The sequence below is a fragment of the Vigna unguiculata genome, chromosome 9 (assembly GCF_004118075.2).
Source record: "Vigna unguiculata cultivar IT97K-499-35 chromosome 9, ASM411807v1, whole genome shotgun sequence".
In the NCBI taxonomy this organism is placed as follows: Eukaryota; Viridiplantae; Streptophyta; class Magnoliopsida; order Fabales; family Fabaceae; genus Vigna; species Vigna unguiculata.
Window position 1 is genome coordinate 30,948,711 of NC_040287.1, and position 23,358 is coordinate 30,972,068.

At 29.3% G+C, this 23,358-nt stretch overlaps 2 protein-coding genes across 2 annotated transcripts; both read left to right on the forward strand.

Moving 5' to 3' along the window:
• Positions 1-9,577: 9,577 nt before the first annotated feature.
• On the forward strand, positions 9,578-11,417 carry LOC114163660. Its single transcript, XM_028047957.1, has 3 exons — positions 9,578-10,309; positions 10,401-10,584; positions 10,654-11,417. Exons 1-3 carry the CDS (start codon positions 9,578-9,580, stop codon positions 11,415-11,417), a joined length of 1,680 nt encoding a protein of 559 aa, XP_027903758.1.
• A 6-nt stretch (positions 11,418-11,423) lies between these two features.
• Positions 11,424-13,709, forward strand: LOC114163661 (ATP-dependent DNA helicase PIF1-like). Its single transcript, XM_028047958.1, has one exon. The coding sequence runs from the start codon at positions 11,424-11,426 to the stop codon at positions 13,707-13,709; it is 2,286 nt and encodes a 761-aa protein (XP_027903759.1).
• The last annotated feature ends 9,649 nt before the right edge of the window (positions 13,710-23,358 follow it).

Below are 23,358 nucleotides of genomic sequence, written 5' to 3' on the forward strand. Positions count from 1 at the left end.
AAATTATCAAAATTTAGTTATTATAATATAATTTTTCTTTATTTTTACGTACAACATTAGTATAGATATCCGTGATATATTATTATATAAATTTGAGGTTATTAAAATATAAAAATATAATTAAAGTTTAACATTAATATTTTATTTTACAAAATTAAACAATAATATTTTGGTTGTGTTATATTAAAAATTTATTTAAATTAGTTATAAATATTTTTAATAAATTTATTGTATATAATTATTTTAGATAAAGATTGATTTAATCAAAATTAAAAATTTAAGTTTAATTTTAAATGACACATTGGTTAAACAATGTAGAAAAATTATAAATAATAGACTATTTAATGATAAAAAGATGAGCGAAACAAAAATTATTGAGTAGGCTATGTAAAAATAAAAATATTAGCCGATACAATAAAATGTAACAAAATGTAATGAGTAGATAATGTAAACTACATCGTAAAAGGATGTAAAGATAGGTTAAATGATGTAAATTAGATCATGCAGAAAAAACACAAAGAGTAGATTCTATAAAAATATAAATGTTACACACCTACTAGATTTGTTGTGTTTTAATACAAATTCATATTTCAAATTTGGGTTAAATACGTTTTTAGTTCGTTAATTTCTAGTAAAAATTGAAATTAATTTCTTTTCAAAACTTTAGACCAATTTAATATCCCAACTATAGAAATTGATGGATTTAGTCTTTTTTAACCAAACTCGGAAATTATTTGACATTTCAAGGACGTTTCAAGCGCTTAAGGATAACATTTAAGTTGTTTATACTGTTTGACAATTTTCGTTTCAATGGTAACTGGAAACGTCATTGAAACGTCAACTAAACTTAACAAAGTTTGATTAGAAAAACTAAATTTATGTATTTATAAACATAGGGAATTAAATTGGTCTAAAATTTTGAAAATGAACTAATTCTAATTTTTACTATAAGTTAAAGGACTAAAAACATATTTAACCCTTCCACTTTTATTTTTTATTTATTGTATTTGACTTGAAACTATTATTATATTATATCAAAACTTAATACTATTTGTTTAGGTAAAAATATATTATTTTTCTTATTAATATTATGTTAGACAATTAAGACTAGATTGTTTAAGTATCAAATTATTTAAAACCTTTTATTTCAATAGATTAATGTGATGATAAAAAAATTGTTTCAATAGATACAATCATAAAATGATCACATTATTTGTGATAAAATTATTATGAATGTCATTAATTTTTTTTATTAAGATAAAATTGATATTATTATACTTTATTTATTTTAGTATTTGTATTAATATTTAATCTATACATTATTATTTTTAGTTATTATTGTTTTATTCTATCATATTATTTACATTATATATAAATATATAAACTTTTACTTTTAATTATTATTCTTTTATTATATATCTTAACGGTAAATAAGGGAGAATCAAAATGCAAGGTGTCACTTGTCTTTTTCTTTGTTTCATCTCTTCTTTTAGACAAAAAAAAAAAAAATATGACGGTCCTATTAATTTTGAAGTTTTCTTTTTCTCTCTTTTTTTCTAAAATTGTTCTTATTAATTTCATCAAACTTGCCCTTTGAAAATTTTGAACTCCGCACAAAAATAGAAGTTTTAAAGACGCAAAAGGTCCACTTTGTGAATAGTGATGTGAAGTGAATGAATGGCACAAATTTCTCCGCCACTCGTCTTCACCCACTTTCACGCTAAAACTAAACACTACTTTTTTGGCTTTATTTCAACTTTTCTATAAAAACCTACCTTCTAATATTTTCTGCAATAATTGTTTTTATAAAAATATTTCTATTTATAATTTGCTTTTCTAAATTTAAAATAATAGATAAAATATATTAATATGTTACTTCACGAGCCTAACTTTATCTTTTATACATATAGAACAATTTCATATACTTGAACAATAAAAATAGCACACTCTTTTCTCTTCTAATAAATACCATACTCCCAACTACTACGGCACCCCAAAATTCTTCGGTGATTAATAAGATACAACTTTCTGTATCATATACACTTTTATTGCAAAAAGAATAATTTTAAAATACTTTCAAGTGTAAAAAATTATATAGATAAAATTATTAAAAATAAAATAATTTGAATATTTAGGTGGAGTTATTTGATGTATATATTCAAAAAAATTATTGTAATTGTAAGTAATTTAGTCTCAAATTACAGAGGACAAAATTGTATAGTTTTAAAAAATAAGGATACTAAATTGAACAAAAAATTTAAATAAAAGACTGAGTTGAAAACAACTATTTCCACTGTCACGTGTCAATACGGTAAACTGCGACGTGGCACGACAGTAACATGAGAAGAGAAGTGACAACTTATAAATTTAAAAAAAAATTAAAAAAAAAGTTAAAAATTTTACCACTTGACACGGGTTTTGGACGAACACGGTGTTAACTTCAACTTAACGGAGATGACCAAATTGAACCATTTTAAATAACTGGATTACTAAATTGAATCAATCAATAATAAATGAACCGAATTGAACCAAACCGAAAAAATTAGGAGTCTAATTCAGTAATTATACCAACTTTTTATAAAGTGTAAAAAGAAATATTCCACACTTAATTGTAAACTAGTATTCATTTATGATATTATTCAACGAGATTCTTTTATTTATTGTATATATATTATATTTTAATTTTGTTTTCAATTGTAGTTTTTGAAGTTTTATTTGTATAGTTTGTAAATTTTGTAAAGTTGTATTCTTCCTAGAAGTGTGAAGTTATGGAAAATCACAAAAAGATATCATGTAAAATTAAATTTTAATGTTACCCTTTGTATTTTAGGTAATGCTAAGAAAAAAAGAAGACCAACTAACAAGGATTATTATGGCAGCACATTAATTAGTAGGGACACTTCTGCTTTAGTATTCACATTTATGTCTCAATATTTGACTCTATTTTCCATCTTTTATACTTATATCTTCTCAAGAGCTCTTTAATTAATGACATTTAATTTGGCTCAGCCTTAAACTTGTTTCCTATAACACTTAAAAGTAGTGATTTAAGATTTTATTTATAGATTAAATTTCGAAATAAAAAACATATAGATCAAAGTAAATGTTAACATTATTGTAGAGACTAAGAATAATAATTTAAATTTTTTTATCGATTAAAATTTTGTTTTATAGAAACAAAAGTAAAAATTTATCTATTTATAAAAAGTAGAAACAGACTTAAGCTTTTTAATTAAGTAATGAACCTTCTTATTTATGTTGACAAAATAACTAAGATTGGTGGATAATTTTATCCTTTATATATGTGCTTAAGAGTTTATGAAACTTTTGCATAGAACTCAACAGATTATAGTCATTTTCAAGGGATAGTTGGAATTTAGAGAACATTGCTAGGCAGTGAGAAATTGAGAATGAATTACATTATGCGCAATTTATGTAAATGATTTCAGATTCTTTACTAATTTCTTTGGTTTTATTTTTTTGAACATTAAAAATACATTGTACTAATATTTTAATATATTTTAAAATGTTAAAATTAATGATAAATTAGTATATTAGGAAAGTACAATACAGAAATATCATACATAGATCAGCAGAAAATCTAAATTCTTATTCAGATTATTATAGAATTTGGATTTTTCTAATTGATTACGCATTTGAATGATAATTTGGTGTTTCCTACAATTAAGGGCAATAATTTAGGCACTAGTTTGTCTACAGTGAGGATCCGGTAAGCTATTTCCTCTTTTTCTTAATCTCTTTCCAAAAGTCAAAAAACTTCATAACTTTTATTTCTGACAGTGAAATGGTTATGAAATTTGTTATTTCTATTTTATAATAAGTTCATCAGTTTATGTTAATTCAAATTATTTTAATAGAAATGAAAAAAAATATTATTTTAAACTTTGAAAAGAAAAACAAATAAAAAAATATAGATTTATTTTTTTAAAGGAACCAAAAAAACTTTATGTGAACTTGGGGTATGAAAGTCTGTGAGTGTGATGTGTGAATGTTGATGGTGTGGATGATTTGATTACTGATTATTGCAAGTGACTCACTCAATTTTTCTATTTTCCCATTTAAGTATAGTTTTTGCAGAACAGCCATGATTGAAAGTTTCTTTTAGGTTTTTATGTCTTCTACATGATTGTTCTAAGTTATGTCATTAACTCACCTAAGTTTTTTTAGGTATGTAACTTTGGGTCCTCAAAGAAGTGGGACACATGTGGGTTACTAAATCGATCTATTATAATATGTTTTTAATCGATAATAAAAAAAAGTAAACATTTTTTTACATTCTCTTTCTCTATATAAAAATGAAGATCACTATCCAAACAGTATATTGGACATTATATAAATCACTAAATAAAGAAACACCGTATAACATATACTTTAGAGATATTAAATATAAAAGAAGAAGCTGATGTTAATATTTTTGAAGTAATTAAAATTTGGATACGAAATTATGATTTTTTCCTCTTAAATTTTAATATATTTTAATTTTCAAACTTTAAAAATAATGAATATAATTTTTTTTTAACTCAAATACGTTAAATTTCATTTTGTTTACTTGTCATAAAATAATATTTGAGTTATTTATACCGTTCTAAACATATTTTAACTCAAATATCATTTTTTAACATAAAAAAAATTAATATTAATGTAATTAAATTAAAAGAACTATATTAATTTATTTTTAAATTTGAAAACAAAAATATATTAAAATTTGAGAACAATAACTAATTATAATTTAATATGTAATCATATTTTGACTATATGCAAAGAATATACTCTTGCAAAATACAAATTTATAAACAAGATGTTAATTTTCATTACCATATAAATCATACCAATTATTGTGCTATTTAATGATAATTTTTTAACCTGAGAGACAGAGACATATAAAAGTGAGCAGGGGAAGGAATACTAAATTCAGAAATGAGTTTTATATGAAAAAAAAAAAAAAACAGAAATATAAGAACAAAGACAATAACACATCCTTGTCGAAGTGTGTGTACATTGTTTTCATCATATTATGTACAGATATTGGTGAGCTGGCTCAAACTATATATATCATTTGGAAATATCTTTCTCGTATCTGTCGGAGCTACTCTTCCTTGTGCTCATTATTTCACAATAAAAGACCGTTTTTTTTAAGAAAACTCATCTTGTTTAAAATTAGGATGTCAAATTCAGAGTATTTATGTTTGGGTGAATTAAATTTTATAATTCAGTTTAATTTATTATGAGTTGATAGATTAGCTGTAGATTGACTCATTTAAAATTATTTTATATTTTAATTTATTTTATATATTTATTGAAAATGAATTGATCCGATTCTCTATTTTATAGTATTATAATTATTTATTTATTTTACCAAACATTATCTATAACAATATATAAAGGGGATTCCCCTTTCTGTGTCCACTTTCTTTAATTCCTATTTTACCCTTTTTAATAATATAATAAATTATTTATTATTTTTAAAATTGTTTCAAAAGTAACCGTTATTTTACAGTTTGTTTTTCTCTGCAACCACATCATTTCTATTCCTTTCGTGAAGTTGTTTTGCGTTGCTTATTGTCTTTGTTTTCACACTCACTTTGTCGATGTTATTTATTTTCATTGGACTTCATTGGAGAAAACAATAACGGTATTTTCCATTGTTCCTTTTCATTTATGATTATTCGCTTTGGGTAATTGTCCAATTTCCTTTTTTCATTTATGTTATAGATGTTGGCGACATCTTCTTCGTTGGTGATGGAAATCAGGGTCTCCAAGTCTCCCTTGGGTAATTGACACTTCAAGATCACGAACGAACCGCAAAACTCAGTAAGTTTGACTATCACTTCTGCACAACGACGCATCAAAACGTTAAATTAAATTCATGAAACAAAGTAACGAACCTGAAAAGGAGATGAATGAACAAAGGAACAACAAAAACACTTACTTTCGGAACCTCCAAAACATGCCAGATTCAAAGCCAACTTAAGGATACTTCATATCTGGAACATTGTAATATATTTCATATCTGTTTTCAAATTAAATTAACGCAATGTATTCTAATTTATTTTAAAAAGTACCGTGGCCACTATAAGATAATTTTCTAAACAAAAGCTGTAGTTTATATATAGATTAAATTATTTTAACTTTGAAATCTGAAGGTTAATTAATTCTTAAATTATCAAGCACTGTGCAAAGGAACAGTGTAAAGTTTTTCGTTATGGAGATAGAAGATGAGCGAAAACTGTAAAATAACAGAAAATTGCAAAATGTATACAAAATGTAGGCTGAATTAAAAAGTTCAAAATACACACAGGCGCATAATTCAGCCTGTGTTTTAAAGTTCAATTTTGTGACAGAGAATACCGAAGAGTATAGTATTCATCAGTTTTTAAGTTTGATTATTTATAGAAATCAATTAAACTTAATATTTTTAAAAATAGATGCTTGAACAATTTTAATACGGTTGGAAACAAAAAAACTTAAGGCACTAATGTTAGATTTATTTATATTTAGCCAGTATACATCTTAATGTTCTAATTAAAACATATTTTATAAACTTTTTAATTCAGCCTACATTTTATATCCATTAGTTCAGCCTACATTTTAATTCAGCCTACATTTTATAACAATTGCAAAATCTTTAAATCTATTCAATGCATAATAATGTTTAGGCATGTGAATTTAAATAGTTATGATGAGATGCAAATCGATGTTCGTGGTTCTTTATTGTGGATTTTCCATTATTAAATATTTGTTCCTTCGGTTAAAATTCTCACCTTTATGTATATTTAAACCATATCCAACAAACTATTTACTCTATCAAGAAGATGCTACTATAAGTAACAGTAGAGTTTTTTCAACCATTGGACTGATTCGACTTATCTGAATTTGATTCATAAAAAAAAAAGAAGATGAAATTTAGATTTAACCTGATTCATTTATAATTTAGATGTGACCAAATCCAGTTAAAAGTATAATCCATTAATAATGATTTTTTTAATATTTTTATTATAATTATTTGCCGTTTGTAATTATATTAATTGATAATTTAATATTTAAGAATTATTATGATATTAATAATATTTATTTAAATATTTAATTTATCTGTTGGTCCATATATATAAACTAACGGTTTAATTTTTAACAATTATTTTTACAATAATATTTTATAAAATAAATATTTTTTATTATATTATTATAAATAAGTGAGTTATATTATAATATAATAAATATATAAAATAAATATTATAATAAGATTAGTGTTAAAGTAATAAATTATAACAGTATAATCATGTATTAATATGAAATTTAAGATGTAATTTTCTTCTTATTATTGTACAAATCTCTATGTCCCTAGCCTTATGTCCAAACAAAACATAAAATATACTAATACTAAGCAATTTTTTTTAGAAATTAGCAACTTTTTTACATTCTGTGTTATTTTAAAACTGACAAATTACTTTTTTTAATTATGAATTTTTTTTTCTTCAGTAACTTGCTAACTAGCCTGTCATCATTTGCATTGCTGCTCTTCATTGTTACATCAAATCAAATTTTGTAGTCTTTCTACTCACACATTTAGGTATTTCTTCCTATATCATTATCTTCTTTTAGTTTTATTTGTTGTACATATTATGCACTACTTTCATTGTCCTTCTTTTCATTCATTACTTTCTTCCAAGTAATACATTTTTAAATTTATATTAATTTTGGATTTATTATTTATTATTTTTTGTTTAAATAGACAACATACCTAAATGGAAAATATTCCTTCTAACAAATCAACATCAGAACAACAAAGACAAAGATGGAGAATAAATGCTGCAAATAGAAGACGTAGAATGACCCCCCAACAAAGACTTATTGAACAGTCTAAAAGAAGGAAAAATAATCCTGAAAACACAACCAACATTGTCCAAATGCCAAACAGAGCTCCCCGATTGAGAATGACATCTATTCGACAAATGGCTCGGTCCGTAACTAATGCAGGTAACATCACATTTTTCCTCATCACTATTGTATGTAAACTATATATTCGATTTAAATAAAATTTAACTTAGCTTCTAAATATTAGGTTATGGTTTGGTCCCACAAAGGTTTGCAGGACGTAATGATAATGACGAAGAACCAAGTAATACACATATTACTGAAACCCTACATGGTCAGTCAATTTTATTCATCAATATTTAATCCATGTTATTTACTTACCATTTTATGAAATATTTACATATTTATATTTATTATGCTTCATGCTTTCACATAACAGGTTCTCCTCATGCACCGCAAAGGTTTGAAGAATATAATGTATATGAAGCATTGTCAAGTACTTCACCTGTCAGTAACATAGATTGTGGTTAGTACACTATATTTGTATTATGTACAACAGTAAAAAACATATATAAACAATAATGTATTCTAACAATCTTAAAAATACTTCATAGATAATTACATTTACTTACGCTTAAATGTAAAATTATATCTAACCCTATACAAAAAAGTATAATACAACTTCTTTGTTTAGGTTTAAACCCACCTCATCACTACTGTATGTCATTAGCCGAGAAAATCCTTCCGAATATGCTTACATTCTTTTTAGTTCTTTCCTGTAAAGTATATATTTGCTTCAAATACAATTTATCTTATTTTTTAAATATTAGGTTATGGTTTTGCCCCACAAAGGTTTCCAGGACGTAATCATAGTGAAGCAGGACCAAGTAATACGCACATTACTGACAGGTTTCCAAGACGTAATGATAATGAAGCAGGACCAAGTAATACGCACATTACTGACAGGTTTCCAGGTCGTAATGATAATGAAGCAGGGCCAAGTAATACACACATTACTGGCACTGAACATGGTTAGTCAACTTTATTCATCAATAGTTAATTTATGTTGTTTACATACCATTTCAAAAAATATTTTCATTCTATTTATTTACTATTATAGGATTTGTAATTATGATTTTGATATAATTTATTACGATGTTGAAAAATAAAACACCTTTAAGTATCGTTAATTTTCGCAATTACTTCCTTTTTTTTCTCTATGTATCAAGATATGATTATACTTTATTACCAACTATCATGGTTTTTAATTTTCTCTTTATTTATTACAGTGATATTGGTTTTTTATTATGCACTTTTTTTCATTGATTTAATACCACACAGGTTATGGTTTTCCTACACAAAGATTGGAAGGATGTAATCATAATGAAGCAGGACAAAGTAATACACACGTCAATGCCCTTCAACATGGTTAGTAAATTATTTCCATCAATAGTTAATACTAATTTTGGTACCATTGAACCTTATTTGTATCTTTTTCCTACCATAATTAATACATGTTGTGCTTTAAGAATGCACTTTTCATACTTTTGGAATTTATAATACTACATTATTTACTATTCCTCCAATTTATCACAATAATGTAGATATGCTACATGGATTCCCCCGAACACATAATAGTGCTAGAAATTTTTTAAATACGGTTCCGATGCTCAAATTTCAATTGTCTACACCAACTACATGTCCATATTGTCATGCACGATTATTTTATCATGAATCGCGCGATATGTGTTGCTCTGGTGGGAAAGTCTTACTTCCACGTGTTCCTCCTCCACATGAGCTTCTTCAAATATTTTCAGATCAAACATCTGAAAGTAGACATTTTAGACAACATATAAGAAGTTACAATCATGTCTTCTCATTCACTTCTCTTGGTGTTCATATGGATGAAACTATAGTAGCAAATGGTCGTGGTATATATAGTTTTCGTGCTCAAGGTGCAATCTATCATAGGATAGGAGGATTTTATCCAAATGATGGGTCCAGACCCCGGTTTTTGCAGTTGTACATTTATGACACTGAACATGAATTACAAAATAGGATGTTGGAAAACCCTCAACTTCATCAAACTATTGTTCATAAATTGCAACAAATATTACACCGGTGCAATCCTTTTGTGCATGTATTTCGACAACTTGCTCAAGAACCAAATATTCAGATATGTTCTTTACTCATTAAAGAGCGTCCTGCGAATCAACCACAGTATAATCTTCCAACTGCATCTCAAGTAGCAGCTATTATTGTTACTGCAGACACAGAATCAATGGCACGTGGCCGAGATATTAAAGTTGTAGGTCATGATGGAAATTTAATAAACATACAAGAAACCGTAGGATATTATGATCCTTTACAATATCCTTTATTATTTCCATTTGGAACATATGGCTGGGACACCAACACAAAAAATCATAATGGCCAAAGTATCTCTTGCCGAGAATATTATAGTTTCATGCTTCAGGTAACTTCTATCATAATTATCCCAGTTTCATTAAATTATGTAATATTAAGAAGGCTAACATATTTTAGAAACACATGATTATTTAATGTAGATTCGTCCAAATGATCAGTCTGTAATATTACAAGCGGGACGACTTTTACAACAATATGTTGTAGATAACTACGTTAAGATTGAGACCGGAAGGTTACGATGGATTCGTAATCATCAAAACAACATTCGTGCTGAAGTGTACCAAGGTTTGCAGGATGCTTTGCATGAAGGACAAACTCACGCAGGTAAATATATTTAAAACAACATTTATTACATCTAATTATATTATCATTCACTCTTTCATTTCTTTGAAGATACTGTTGGAAAGAGGACAATATTACCATCGTCATTTATTGGTAGTCGTCGAGACTTGACACAACGATATCAAGATGGTATGGCAATTGTTGCTCACAATGGAAAACCTGATATTTTTCTTACAATGACATGCAATCCATCTTGGAGTGAAATTTCTTCTGAACTACAAAATCAACAAACTCCACAAGATCGCCCTGACTTGCTCACAAGAATCTTTCGAGCAAAATTTGAGCAATTGAAGGAAGATGTTGTTAATAAAGGAGTCCTCGGAAAAGTTAATAGTTATATGTATGTTACTGAATTTCAAAAACGTGGGTTGCCGCATGTACATATGCTATTGATCTTAGATAATAATGATAAGTTACGTGATCCACAAGATTATGATAGCATTGTGAGGGCAGAAATACCAAATAAGGCAGAAGAACCACAATTGCATGAAGCTGTGTTGAAACACATGATACATGGTCCTTGCGGAACTCTCAATCCTAGATCACCATGTATGAAGCGCAATCAATGCCAAAAGAGATTTCCCAAGGATTTCTTGGAAGAAACACGACAAGGTAATGATTCATATCCACAATATAGAAGACGTTTTGATGAACCAATTTCCATAAATAGAAATGTGACTGTTGACAATAGATGGGTGGTTCCTTATAATCCTTGGTTACTCTTAAAATACGACTGTCATATAAATGTTGAGGTCTGCAGCAGCATCAAAAGTATTAAATATTTGTATAAGTATGTTTACAAAGGACCGGATTGAGTAGCAATGGAGATTCATAGAGGACCAATTATAGATGAAGTCCAGCAATATCTCGATGCTAGATGGATTTGTGCTCCCGAGGCTTTATGGAAAATCTTCAGATTTACAATCTATCGAATGAATCCAGCTGTTGAAAGATTGCAAATTCATTTACCAAATCGACAACAAGTGCGATTTTATAAGCACCAAAACATCAATGACGTGTTGAATGATGATAACAACTCCAAAACCATGCTCACACAATTTTTTGCACTCAATCAAAGAGATCCCCAATCTAGAACATTTTTGTATCGGGAAATTCCAGAGCATTATTGTTGGAATAATAGACATAAGGAATGGTATCCAAGAAGGTCAAACAAGAAAGTTATCGGCCGAATGTATACTGTATCTCCTTCTGAAGGAGATAAGTTCTTCTTGCGGGTTTTGCTTTCTCACATAAGAGGACCAACCAGTTGGGAATATCTATTATCACCAAATGAAACATATTGTCACACATTCAAAAAGGCGGCTGAGAAATGGGGCTTTTTAGAAAGTGACAATAGTATTCATGAATGCTTAGTTGAAGCATCAACTTTACAAATGCCATATGCTTTACGAAGACTATTTGTGACCATATTACTTTTTTGTGAACCAACTGATGTTAGAAGCCTTTGGAATCACTTCCACACCTATATGCTAGAAGATTATACTTCAACCAACACTTCTGTCAATGAGAACTTGATTCCTATGTTATTGAGGGATTTAAATGACCTTTTAATTCAGCATGGTAAAACAATCAAGGATTTTGATTTGCCACCTTTATCTTATGATGCATTGGCAACTACTTCAGTACCAAGAATTATACAAGAAGAATTATCAATACAGATACCTACTGAAGATGTTGACAATGTACACAAATTGAATCATGACCAACTCATTGCCTTCAATACCATTTTAGATGTAATCAACCGTAATCAAAGTCAAGTCTTTTTTGTGGATGGACCAGGCGGAACCGGTAAAACATTTCTTTATCGTACTTTAATTGCACATTGTAGGAGCAACGGTCAAATTATTTTAGCTACAGCCTCCTCTGGTATAGCAGCAACATTATTACCGGGTGGTAGAACTACACATTCTCGATTTAAAATACCTATCAATGTCGAGGCCGGTTCGTTTTGTTCTATAAGTAAACAATCAGATCTTGCAAAACTAATAAAAATAGCAAAGGCAATTATTTGGGATGAAGCACCCATGATTAACAAATATGTTTTGGAGGCACTAGATCGAACATTAAAGGACATTCTAGATTCTGATGCTCCATTTGGGGGGAAAGTGATCATATTAGGAGGTGATTTTCGTCAGGTACTGCCAGTTATTCAAAAAGGTACAAAAGCACAAATGATTTCTTCCTGTATTATTAACTCTCATTTATGGAGTAACACAAAGATATTACATTTACAACAAAACATGAGATCATTACAAGATCACAATTTTGCTGAATATCTCATGCGCATTGGAGATGGTATTGAACCAACACAAGTTGATGACATGGTTAAAATACCCCAACAACTAGCAATATCATGGGAAGGAGAAACCTCAATACAACACCTCATACACCAAACTTTTCCTCAGTTACAATTTCATACATGGGATGCATCTTATATGGCTGAACGAGCCATACTAACTCCAAAAAATGAAGATGTAGAAAAACTTAATGACATAATTATCGATCTATTTCCAGGAGAAGATCGTAATTTGTTGTCATTTGATGAGGTTGAAGGAGACACATATCATTTATACCAACATGAGTACTTACACACTATTTGTCCAAGAGGTTTGCCACCACATAACTTAAAGGTTAAAAAAGGATCACCGTTAATGTTGTTGCGAAACATAGACCCTAAATCTGGGTTATGTAATGGGACAAGATTATTATGTCGTGGGTTCTATATGAACATGCTGGATGTTGAAATATTGACAGGTCACCATGCAGGAAAAAGAGCTTTCTTACCAAGAATTAAACATAAAACAACAGAGAGTGCAGGTCTTCCTTTTGTGCTTATTAGGAAACAATTCCCTGTGAGATTGAGTTTTGCAATTACCATAAATAAATCACAAGGACAAACTATACCTACCGTTGGAATTTACCTTCCACGACATGTTTTTAGCCATGGTCAATTATATGTTGCTTTATCAAGAGGTGTTTCTCAAACTTCCACAAAAATCCTTATTAAAGAAGGACACCTTGAAGGACAAGAAGGCATTTTTACCAAGAATGTTGTTTATAAGGAAATTTTGTTATCTCAAAACTAGGTATTGTTCGTTTTTTACTTCATTTATGTCATTAAAATGACTATATTTTCATATTCTACCCAATTATACTTATATTTACAACTACGAAAATAAAATTCATCATATTTATTTTATACCTGGCAGGTACGATAATAACTAAGGACAACTTACACCTCAATGAAGAATTACATGTAAGTCATTTCCACACATTTATACCACAAGAGGTGATATGCGATAAGTGTAGTTTTAAAAGTTTAGTTCCCAATCTTGCAATAGTTGACATTTTCTTTGTAGAATGCAAAATTTATGAACCAATGGAACACTTGGAAGGATGAATATTCACTTTCATTGGTTAAGCCAATAGACAACAAGGTAATCAAATTAATTCATTTCAATTATAATATGTCATGTTTACATATATCAATACAACTCTATTGTGCATCGTGTTTACATATATTGTTCTTCAATTGTAGATTCATCATTTGAAAATTTATTCTATTGGTTGGGGATCCACTGTGATAACTGATAAAACACAACTTTCAAATCTAATCAAACGAGAATTACTTTCTCAAAAGACATGCAGGTATTATGCACATTTAAAATTATTTACTTTCTTCCATTATACTTTCTTCCATTATTCTTCTATAATACCACAAAAAATCTTTATTCTTTTTTATTTAACTTCTTTCCATTACCAGGAAACAACAAAAATCATTACCAATCCATACTCGCTACAACAACAATCTTTGTGTTTATCAAAATATATGCATCAATGAGGTTATTACTATTTCTTCAATATTTGTATACCATTACATATACATTTAATGACTCATAAGTAAATAACATTATTCAATGATATTTTTTAGTTCTTTAAAACTCAACAACTTATGGACCATGTCTTCTACAAAGAATTAAGAAGACTGCTCCAAAGGTAAATAAAGTTTTTTTTATTATCTATACATAATTCAATTGCTACATAATATTTCTGTTATTTGCATATATATTAGCAATAATATTTACTTTTTTTACAATGCAGGGAAGCTGAAACACATCCTAGACATCAATCTTTATTTGGCCTCCCAATTAAAGAAATGTTTAAGGATGTCGATATATGATACTTTCATTTACTATTTTTTTCTGCATCATGTATGTATGAAATATATATTTCATTCTTTTAATGAATGTATATTTATAAACACCTACTAAAATAGTTTGTATATTTATAAACACCTACCATTGACTCCATCACATATAACTCATTAACTCCAAATCTTGATCAAATGTATTAAATATTAGTTGATATATAATTTTATGAATTAGTAATTTACTGTTTTCTTTTTCAACCAATCTACTTATACCCATCATAAATTGTAATCGATTATTCTTAATATTATACGTATAAATACGTAAAAAAAAGCGAACACACAGGCGCGACAGCGCCTGTGTTTTCGCTAGTTGTTATAAAGATAATAACTAAAATTTAAAGTGTAAATCTATGCAACTTAGCAAATAAATAAATCAAACACACAAATTATTTAAACATTTTTTCTAGTATTTAAAAATTAAATTATCAACATCATGAAGAAGTAAATCATTATATTACTAAAATTTGTAAAAAAAACTTGTAAGAAACTAATAAAAAACTATTGTTGATGGGTTATTTTATGAGTCAATTAAATTTTAACTCAATTTCAACTCACTTAATCACAGATTAAGTAAACTAAGTTGAGTTGGACCACATTTAAAAAAAATATATTTTTAATCCAACTAACTCAAACCGTAATGTTTATCGAATTTATGATAAATCATATTGATTCACAAATTAGAACCTGTTTCGATATCTATTTAAAGAAGATGTAAATTTTTACTGTTAACATCTTTGTTAAATAATATATGAATAAACTTTTTAATTGATTAGGTGGATCTCTTGTAATGATTATTTATAATTTTTACGTAGGAAAGTTTTTGAACCGCATTCACAATTTTTGAAAGGATAATAATATTTTAATTTATTTTTTTTTGACTCACTTTTAACTTATCATTTTAATTAGATTATCAAATTATATCACTTAAAAAAATAGGAATAGATAATTTAAAGATGATTAAATGATAGTTTAAAAATAGATAAAAAAAATGAGTTAAAATATCATTATAATTTTTGAAATTCTTAAAAACAATACTAGGATATATTTATGGGTAAGAAATAGAGAGACATGTTTTCACGGAAAAAACTTGGATTCAATGCTTTGTGTTTATTTTATTTTCCTTCGTGGTTATCTTATACGCATCATGCATATGGCCCAAGTTTTTAGTTTATACATTATAGTATAAAAATAAAATAAAATAATTGATACATGATTGGAGTTCAACAAAATTGATAATCAAATGTGTATTTTTATAAGGGTTAAATATGTTTTTGGTCCCTCAAGTTTCAGTAAATTTTGGAATTAGTCCCTCATCAAAATTTTATACCAATTTAGTCTTTCATCTTTCAAAATGCGTGAATTTAGTCCTTTTAACCAAATTTTGTTAGGTTTATCTGACGTTTCAAGCACGTTTCATGATAGTATTTAAGTTAACATTGAAGAAAAAATGTGTCAAACAGTGTAAATAATTTAAATACTATCATGAAATGCGCTTGAAATGTCAAATAAACTTAACAAAATTTGGTTAAAATGACTAAATTCACGCATTTTGAAATATGAATGACTAAATTGGTCAAAAGTTTTGATGAGAGACTAATTCCAAATTTCGCTGAAACTTGAGGGACCAAAAACATATTTAATGATAAACTCCTCATCAGCTTCGTCCTGTTAGTAATTTTAGCTCATGCATATATATGACACATAATTAAATATGTTAGGGCTATTATTTATAAAACCAAATAATAAAGTGATATGACTAAATTAAAGATGTGGTTAAAGACATATGTCATGAAAATAAATATTGTATGGAAACCATATAGTAATTTCTAATTTGATGAGGGATCAAATTAAAAATACTAAAACTTAAGTAATTAACCGTTTATAAATGATCTTCAAGTTTCTATTCCTTTCTCTCTGTTCCCATCAATAGAGAAAAACCAAAAGAAAATAAACTGGATCACCGTTCATTATTTACAGAGCATAATTATCAGTATGGGATATTATTTATGATTGATTGTTAGAATCAGATCATGCTTTTGCTTATATGTGATATCGAAGCCACCATACTTAATTCATGTATGTTTTTGGATAATTAATTAATTTTATTTAGAATCCTAAATCCTTAATTTAAAACCCTAATCAATCAAAATCCCTAAAATCTGGTGATTGTTCTCGAGGGTTCAGAACCCTAGATTCCCATATGTTTGAACCCTACTTTGGAATAAATCCCTATTTCGAAACTGGAACCCTAATCCCGTTTTCGTTATCGTTCTCGCATTCATGATTCCTGGTGAGGCACCTTTGGTTTCTTCCTGTCTTCTCTCTGTTCGTCGCAGCGACACCTTTGGTTTATTCTAGTATTTCTGTTATGTAAGCCTTGTATATAAACCTTGTTCTCTCTATCCTTTACACTTGTATCATTCAAGAGTTTTATACGATAACTTTTCTCTTCTTCTTTCTCACCATCTGCATCCTTCTATCTTTTCCTTTTGTTTCTTTTGTTGATTTCTTCATGAGAACCAATATCTTATGATGGTATCAGAAGAACTCTGTTGCGCCAACTCTGACATTTATGGTTTCCTCCTTTTTTTGACTCGGTTTCTTGATTATTTCTTTAATGTTCTTATTGAAAATTATTTAAATAAAATAAATAGATCATTGTCAACCCCCAATTTTATTTGGCTAAATGCATTTTATTTTGTTAAATAAAAAATAAAAAATAAAAAATAAAAAAATAAAATAAAAATATTTTAAGTTTTTAACTTTAATTCTATCATGAAAAAAAGAAAAAAAGAAAAGGAGAATCTAATTTGTTTTTAATGATCACACCCTTTTCATGAGTCCAAATATTTTATATATATTTTCATCCACTGTTTGCTATTTACACACTCTTCACTTAACATGTCTCAGAAAAGTACATTTTATAATTTCTGTTTTTTTAGAGAATGGTATAATATTATGAGCAATATATTTTTATAATAATTTGAATAAATATCTTGCAATTATGTTTAGGTGATGTGTCTCATTGTTTTTGTAGTAAGAGAAGATATATTTTTAATAATTAGAAGCAAATATTCTCAATAATAATGCTGGTAGAGAATGATATAATTTTAATAGTTAGAAGTAAATATTCCTGTTAATAATTAGGATCAATTATATGAATAATATGTTATGATTTGATCTTTATGTGACGGAAAATATTGATTATAGTAATTACAAATATTTCGTTCATAATTATAATCAATACGTGATATTATGTGACCCTTTAATTTCTATAATATATTTCATCAGGACCAATTCCTTTCTCGTATATGTTATTATAATTAAAAACTAGAAACTAGGATTTCAGTGGTATCCCAAGGTGCCTATACAAGCACAAAATTTCTCCAATGCAGGACAGAGAACAAAAATTCAAAAAAACCCCTCTTCTTTCTTTATTACCATAACACACACGCAAAAGGGGTCACCTTACTATCCTTTCAGTCAGTTTTGCGCTCTGTTCATGATTATCTAATACATCAAATGTATGATAGATTGACCTGTTGTATGGTTAAATGTAACACCCCATTTAATTAAGTACGTGAAATTAAAGGAAGCATTACAAGAAAGATAACATAAAAGTGCAGTCTGGGAGTTTTAAACTCAACTCCATACAATCCATGACACACCACGATGCCCAAGAGAAAACTAGATGAAAAGTTAACCAAAGTACATAAATCTAAGTTAACCAAAGTTAACCACGCGGACTATGCAGCGGAATCTCCACCCCCTGTTGCCTACTCTGCTCACACCAACAAGTTGATGATCATCGCAAAAGAGAGTACCACACAGCAGATCACACAACAAAGAAAGTAGGGTAAGTTAGAGCACAAAAGAGTTCATCCATCAAATCAGATATAATTCCACAATACTATACATTCAAATCAACCAAGCATGTTATGTCTGTCCAGGCAATACACTACGACACGACTTGACTCATCTGGATACATATAACCATGGTCGGATTCAACGGATGCTTGCACTTGTGGTGGATACCTCTGCTCACCCCCGAGCTATGTGTTACAAGTGTTACAATGAATCAATTTTCCCTCACCACAAGATTAGCCCTTAATGAATTTCAGGCCTCCTGCTACTCTCACCACAAGAGTCAGTCCGCTCTAAGTGAGACTAACTGACTCCTTAGAGTGTTAGGATGCAATCCTTACCTTGAATCCTTACCTAGTTATACAGATGGGGCACCAACATGGACACCCACTAACAGGAGCCATGGAATTACGTCCCGACCACTGAAGCGCGACCATGGAAGTCTCACCTAGAGACCCCAAGGAATTATGCACTGACATAGACAAAACATGATCACACAGTCAAAAAGTATTCACTATGCAAGAATATATTCATTACGTCACCCTTTAAGGCCAACAACTTTCATGTTTCCAAGTCCAACTCATTCCGGCTCATCATAACCCATCCATGCTCGTAAGATCTCAACTCATCTCGTTTTCATGCCACTTTAACAATAACCAACTCATTTAGTTCACATGCCAATTTCACACCCAACCCATCATCTACAGTCCATGAATCATGCCACGCATACATAATACTCCATTATATACATGTTTCTCATCATAATACTCATACCCAAACAAATATCAATCATCCAAGAACAAACAAGCATCCAAACAGCGTGCTGCCTCGCCCAGCCCCTCGCTCAGGCTGAAGGGTCTCGCTCAGGCGAGACGTTCTCGCTCAGGCGAGCCCCCCTTCGCCTAGGCGAGGGCTCGAAAGAGCATCAGGAAAACCACACAGGATCTTGCTTAGGCGAGAACCCTCTCGCTTAGGCGAGAACCCTCTCGCTTGGACGAGATACTCGCTCGCTCAAAAATGATGAGCGGGTCGCCTAGGCGACCTCTCGCGTAATAGGGTTTGGGCGAGCCCCTGCTCATCTCGCCTAGGCGAGACTGGCTCGCTTGGGCGAGATTAGCAGGTCTCGCCACTGTTTTCCTGCAACAGTCCCTCGCGCCAGCCAAACAACAGATTCAACGACAGATTCATGCATTCAAAACCAGTATAGCATCACACCAACCATACAAACTCGAAACAACAACCAAACCACGAAGAAAACGGGACATATGAGCAATGTCTTAGCTTCCCTACCTGGAAAATGACTCGCACACGATCTTGACCCCAAACAGCGGAACGCAGTAACTCGAGGGACGACACCAGGGGCTGGAAACTATAACCAACAGCGAAAACATGAGTTACTTAGAGCAACAATGGCGGAAATACAGGCACAGACAGAAGGAGCACTTACGTAGGAAAGGAGGACTGGTTCGAACTTGCGTGCTCACGGTGGTACCAAACCCTAGTAGAGGTAGAAGGCGGTTGCGGCTCTAAGGCAAGAACAACAGTTTTCTGAAAATGGGGAGAAGTGTTAGGCCCACTTACAAGGGCAGCCCCTTACTTTAGGGCAGAAAAAGAATAAAAGATTTTAATGGGCCTTACATTAAATGTGTATGGGTTCACGTTAGATGATTTTGGGTTTGTTATTGATATGTTCAACCCTTCTCTTTCCTTTTATTTGGAATACCATCTATTTTGATAATTAAAAAGATTTCTTTCGTAGGCTTTAATTCTCCTTAAAAAAATAATATATAAATAAAAAAAATTATATTATTGCTTTTATATAAGTATTGAATATCATGTCAAGTTTTAGACTTGCTTGATAATCAAAACACTCCTTCATAGATTTCTAATTCTTTTTTTTAAAAAACAATAATAATAAAAAATAAAAATTATAAAATCATTTTAAATATGTTAAATCTCTGATTTGCTTAATAACGAAATCTTTTATCATGTAGAATCTCGGGTTCTCTTGATATTAATAATATATATATATATAAATCTAAAATTGAGAAAATTATAGTAATATCAAATTGCCTCTCTTTATAAAGAACTACGTTATTCCTGATTTTTCAAATGGAAATACATATGAGCGAGGTACAATTCTCGTCGGGCCAAAAAAAATAAAAAAATAATTTTGTTTGTGATCTTTATTATTCTTGTATGTGTTTTTTATTTTGTTTGATTTTTAATAAAAAACACATACAAAAATAATAAAGATTAAAAACAAAATTGGTTTTTTATTTTTTTTGTCTGATGAAGATTGTACCTTACTCCTACGTATTTTCATTTGGAAAATCAGGGATAACATAGTTCTGTATAAAAAAGAGGCTGTCTGATATTATTATTATTATTTTCTAAATTTTAGATATATATATATATATATATATATATATATATATATATATATATATATATTATTAATATCAAGAGAACCCGAGATTCTACATGATGAAATATTTAGTTATTAAGCAACTCCGAGATTTGACATGATATTTAAAATAATTTTATAATTTTTGTTTTTTATTATTATTGTTTTTTTAAAAAAAAGAATTAGAAATCTATGAAGGAGTGTTTTGATTATCAAGCAAGTCCAAGACTTGACATGATATTCAATACTTATATAAAAACAATAATATAAATTTTTTTAATTTATATATTATTTTTTTAAGGAGAATTAAAGCATACGAAAGAAACCTTTTTAATTATCAAAATAGATGGCATTCCAAATAAAAGGAAAGAGAAGGGTTGAGCATATTAATGACAAACCCAAAATCATCTAACACACACATTTAATCATATAACATATCAATCGATCATACATTTGATATATAAGAGAATCATGAATCACATTAGGAGTAAAAAGAATTTACCTTTCAAGGACATGAACATAGCAAAACTGACTGAAAGGATAGTAAGGTGACCCCCTTTTGCGTGTGTGTTCTGGTAATAAAGAAAGAATAGGGGGTTTTCGATTTTTTTTCTCTGTGTCTTGCATTGACAGGTTTTGTGCTTATATAGGCACCTTGGGATACCACTGAAATCCTAGTCCTTTAATTATAATAAAATATATGAGGAAGGAATTGGTCTGATGAAACATATTATAGAAATTAAATCGTTGCATAATATCCACGGTATTGATTATAATTATTAACGAAATATTGTCTGTAATTACTAGAATCATATTTTGTCACACAAAGATCGTGATCAAATCATAACATATTATTCATATAATTGATTTTAATTATTACCAGGAATATCTTATTCTAACTATTAAAATCGTACCATTCTCTAAAAGCATTATTATCATAAATATTTGCTTTTAATTATATCTTCTCTGACTACAAAAATAATGAGACACATCACCTAAGCATAAATGCAAGATATTTATTCAAATTATTATAAAAACATATTGCTCATATTATTATACCCTTTTCTAAAAACAGAAATCATAAAATGTCATTTTTTGACATGTCATGTGAAAAGTATGTGAAGAGTGTAAATAGCAAACAGTGAGAGTGAAAATATATATAAAACATTTGGGTTCATGAGAAGGGTGTGACAATTAAAAACAAATTAGATTCTCCCTTCTTTTTCTTCTTTTTTTCTTTTTTTCTTTTTTTTTTCATGGTAGAATTAAAGTTAAAAACCAAACATATTTTTATTTTATTTTTTATTTAACAAAACAAAATACATTCACCCGAACGAAATTGGGTGTTGACAGCTATCCCTCTTTACTTAGATTTTACTCGATAAGATGATGAAAGTGAAATTTTCATATTATCATAGTAAAAGATAAGTCAAGATAAAAACACTAATTTCATTCGGGTTTCAAAAAGAAATATAGACGAAAAATAAAAAGAATGAAAAAGAGTCAAAGATATTTAAAGGTAGACATGACCAAACCCAAGGAGAGGGTCTCCATCCGAACGAGAGGAACTCAGTGACCATTATCATGTAAAAGGTCTCGATGTGACCAAAGAAATTCATGACCATTGCCTCGCAAAGGACCGATATACCAAAAGAAAACGTAACTCGACCATTGCCTAGTAGAAGACCGATATATCAAAAGAAAACCTGGGCTCGACCATTGCCTAGCAGAGGGACGATATACCAAAAGAAAATCTGAACTCGACTATTGCCTCGTAGAGGGACGATATATCAAAAGAAAAATTGGGCTCGACCATTGCCTCGTAGAGGGCCCATATACCAAATGAAAACCTGAACTCGACCATTGCCTCGCAGAGGACTGATATATAAAAAGAAAACCTGAACTTAGCCATTATATCGCAGATAGCCGATATACCAAAAGAAAACCTGAACTCGACCATTGCCTCGCAGAGGCCGATATACCAAATGAAAACCTGAACTCGACCATGGCCTCGCAGAGGGCCGATAGACCAAAAGAAAACCTGGGCTCGACCATTGCGACGTAGAGGGCCGATATACCAAATGAAAACATGAACTTGATCATTGCCTTGTAGAGGGCCGATATATCAAAAGAAAACCTGGGCTCGACCATTGTCTCACACAGGGCCGATATACCAAAAGGAAACCTGAACTTGACCATTGCCTCAAAGAGGGCAGATATATCAAAAGAAAACCTAGGCTCGACCATTGCCTCA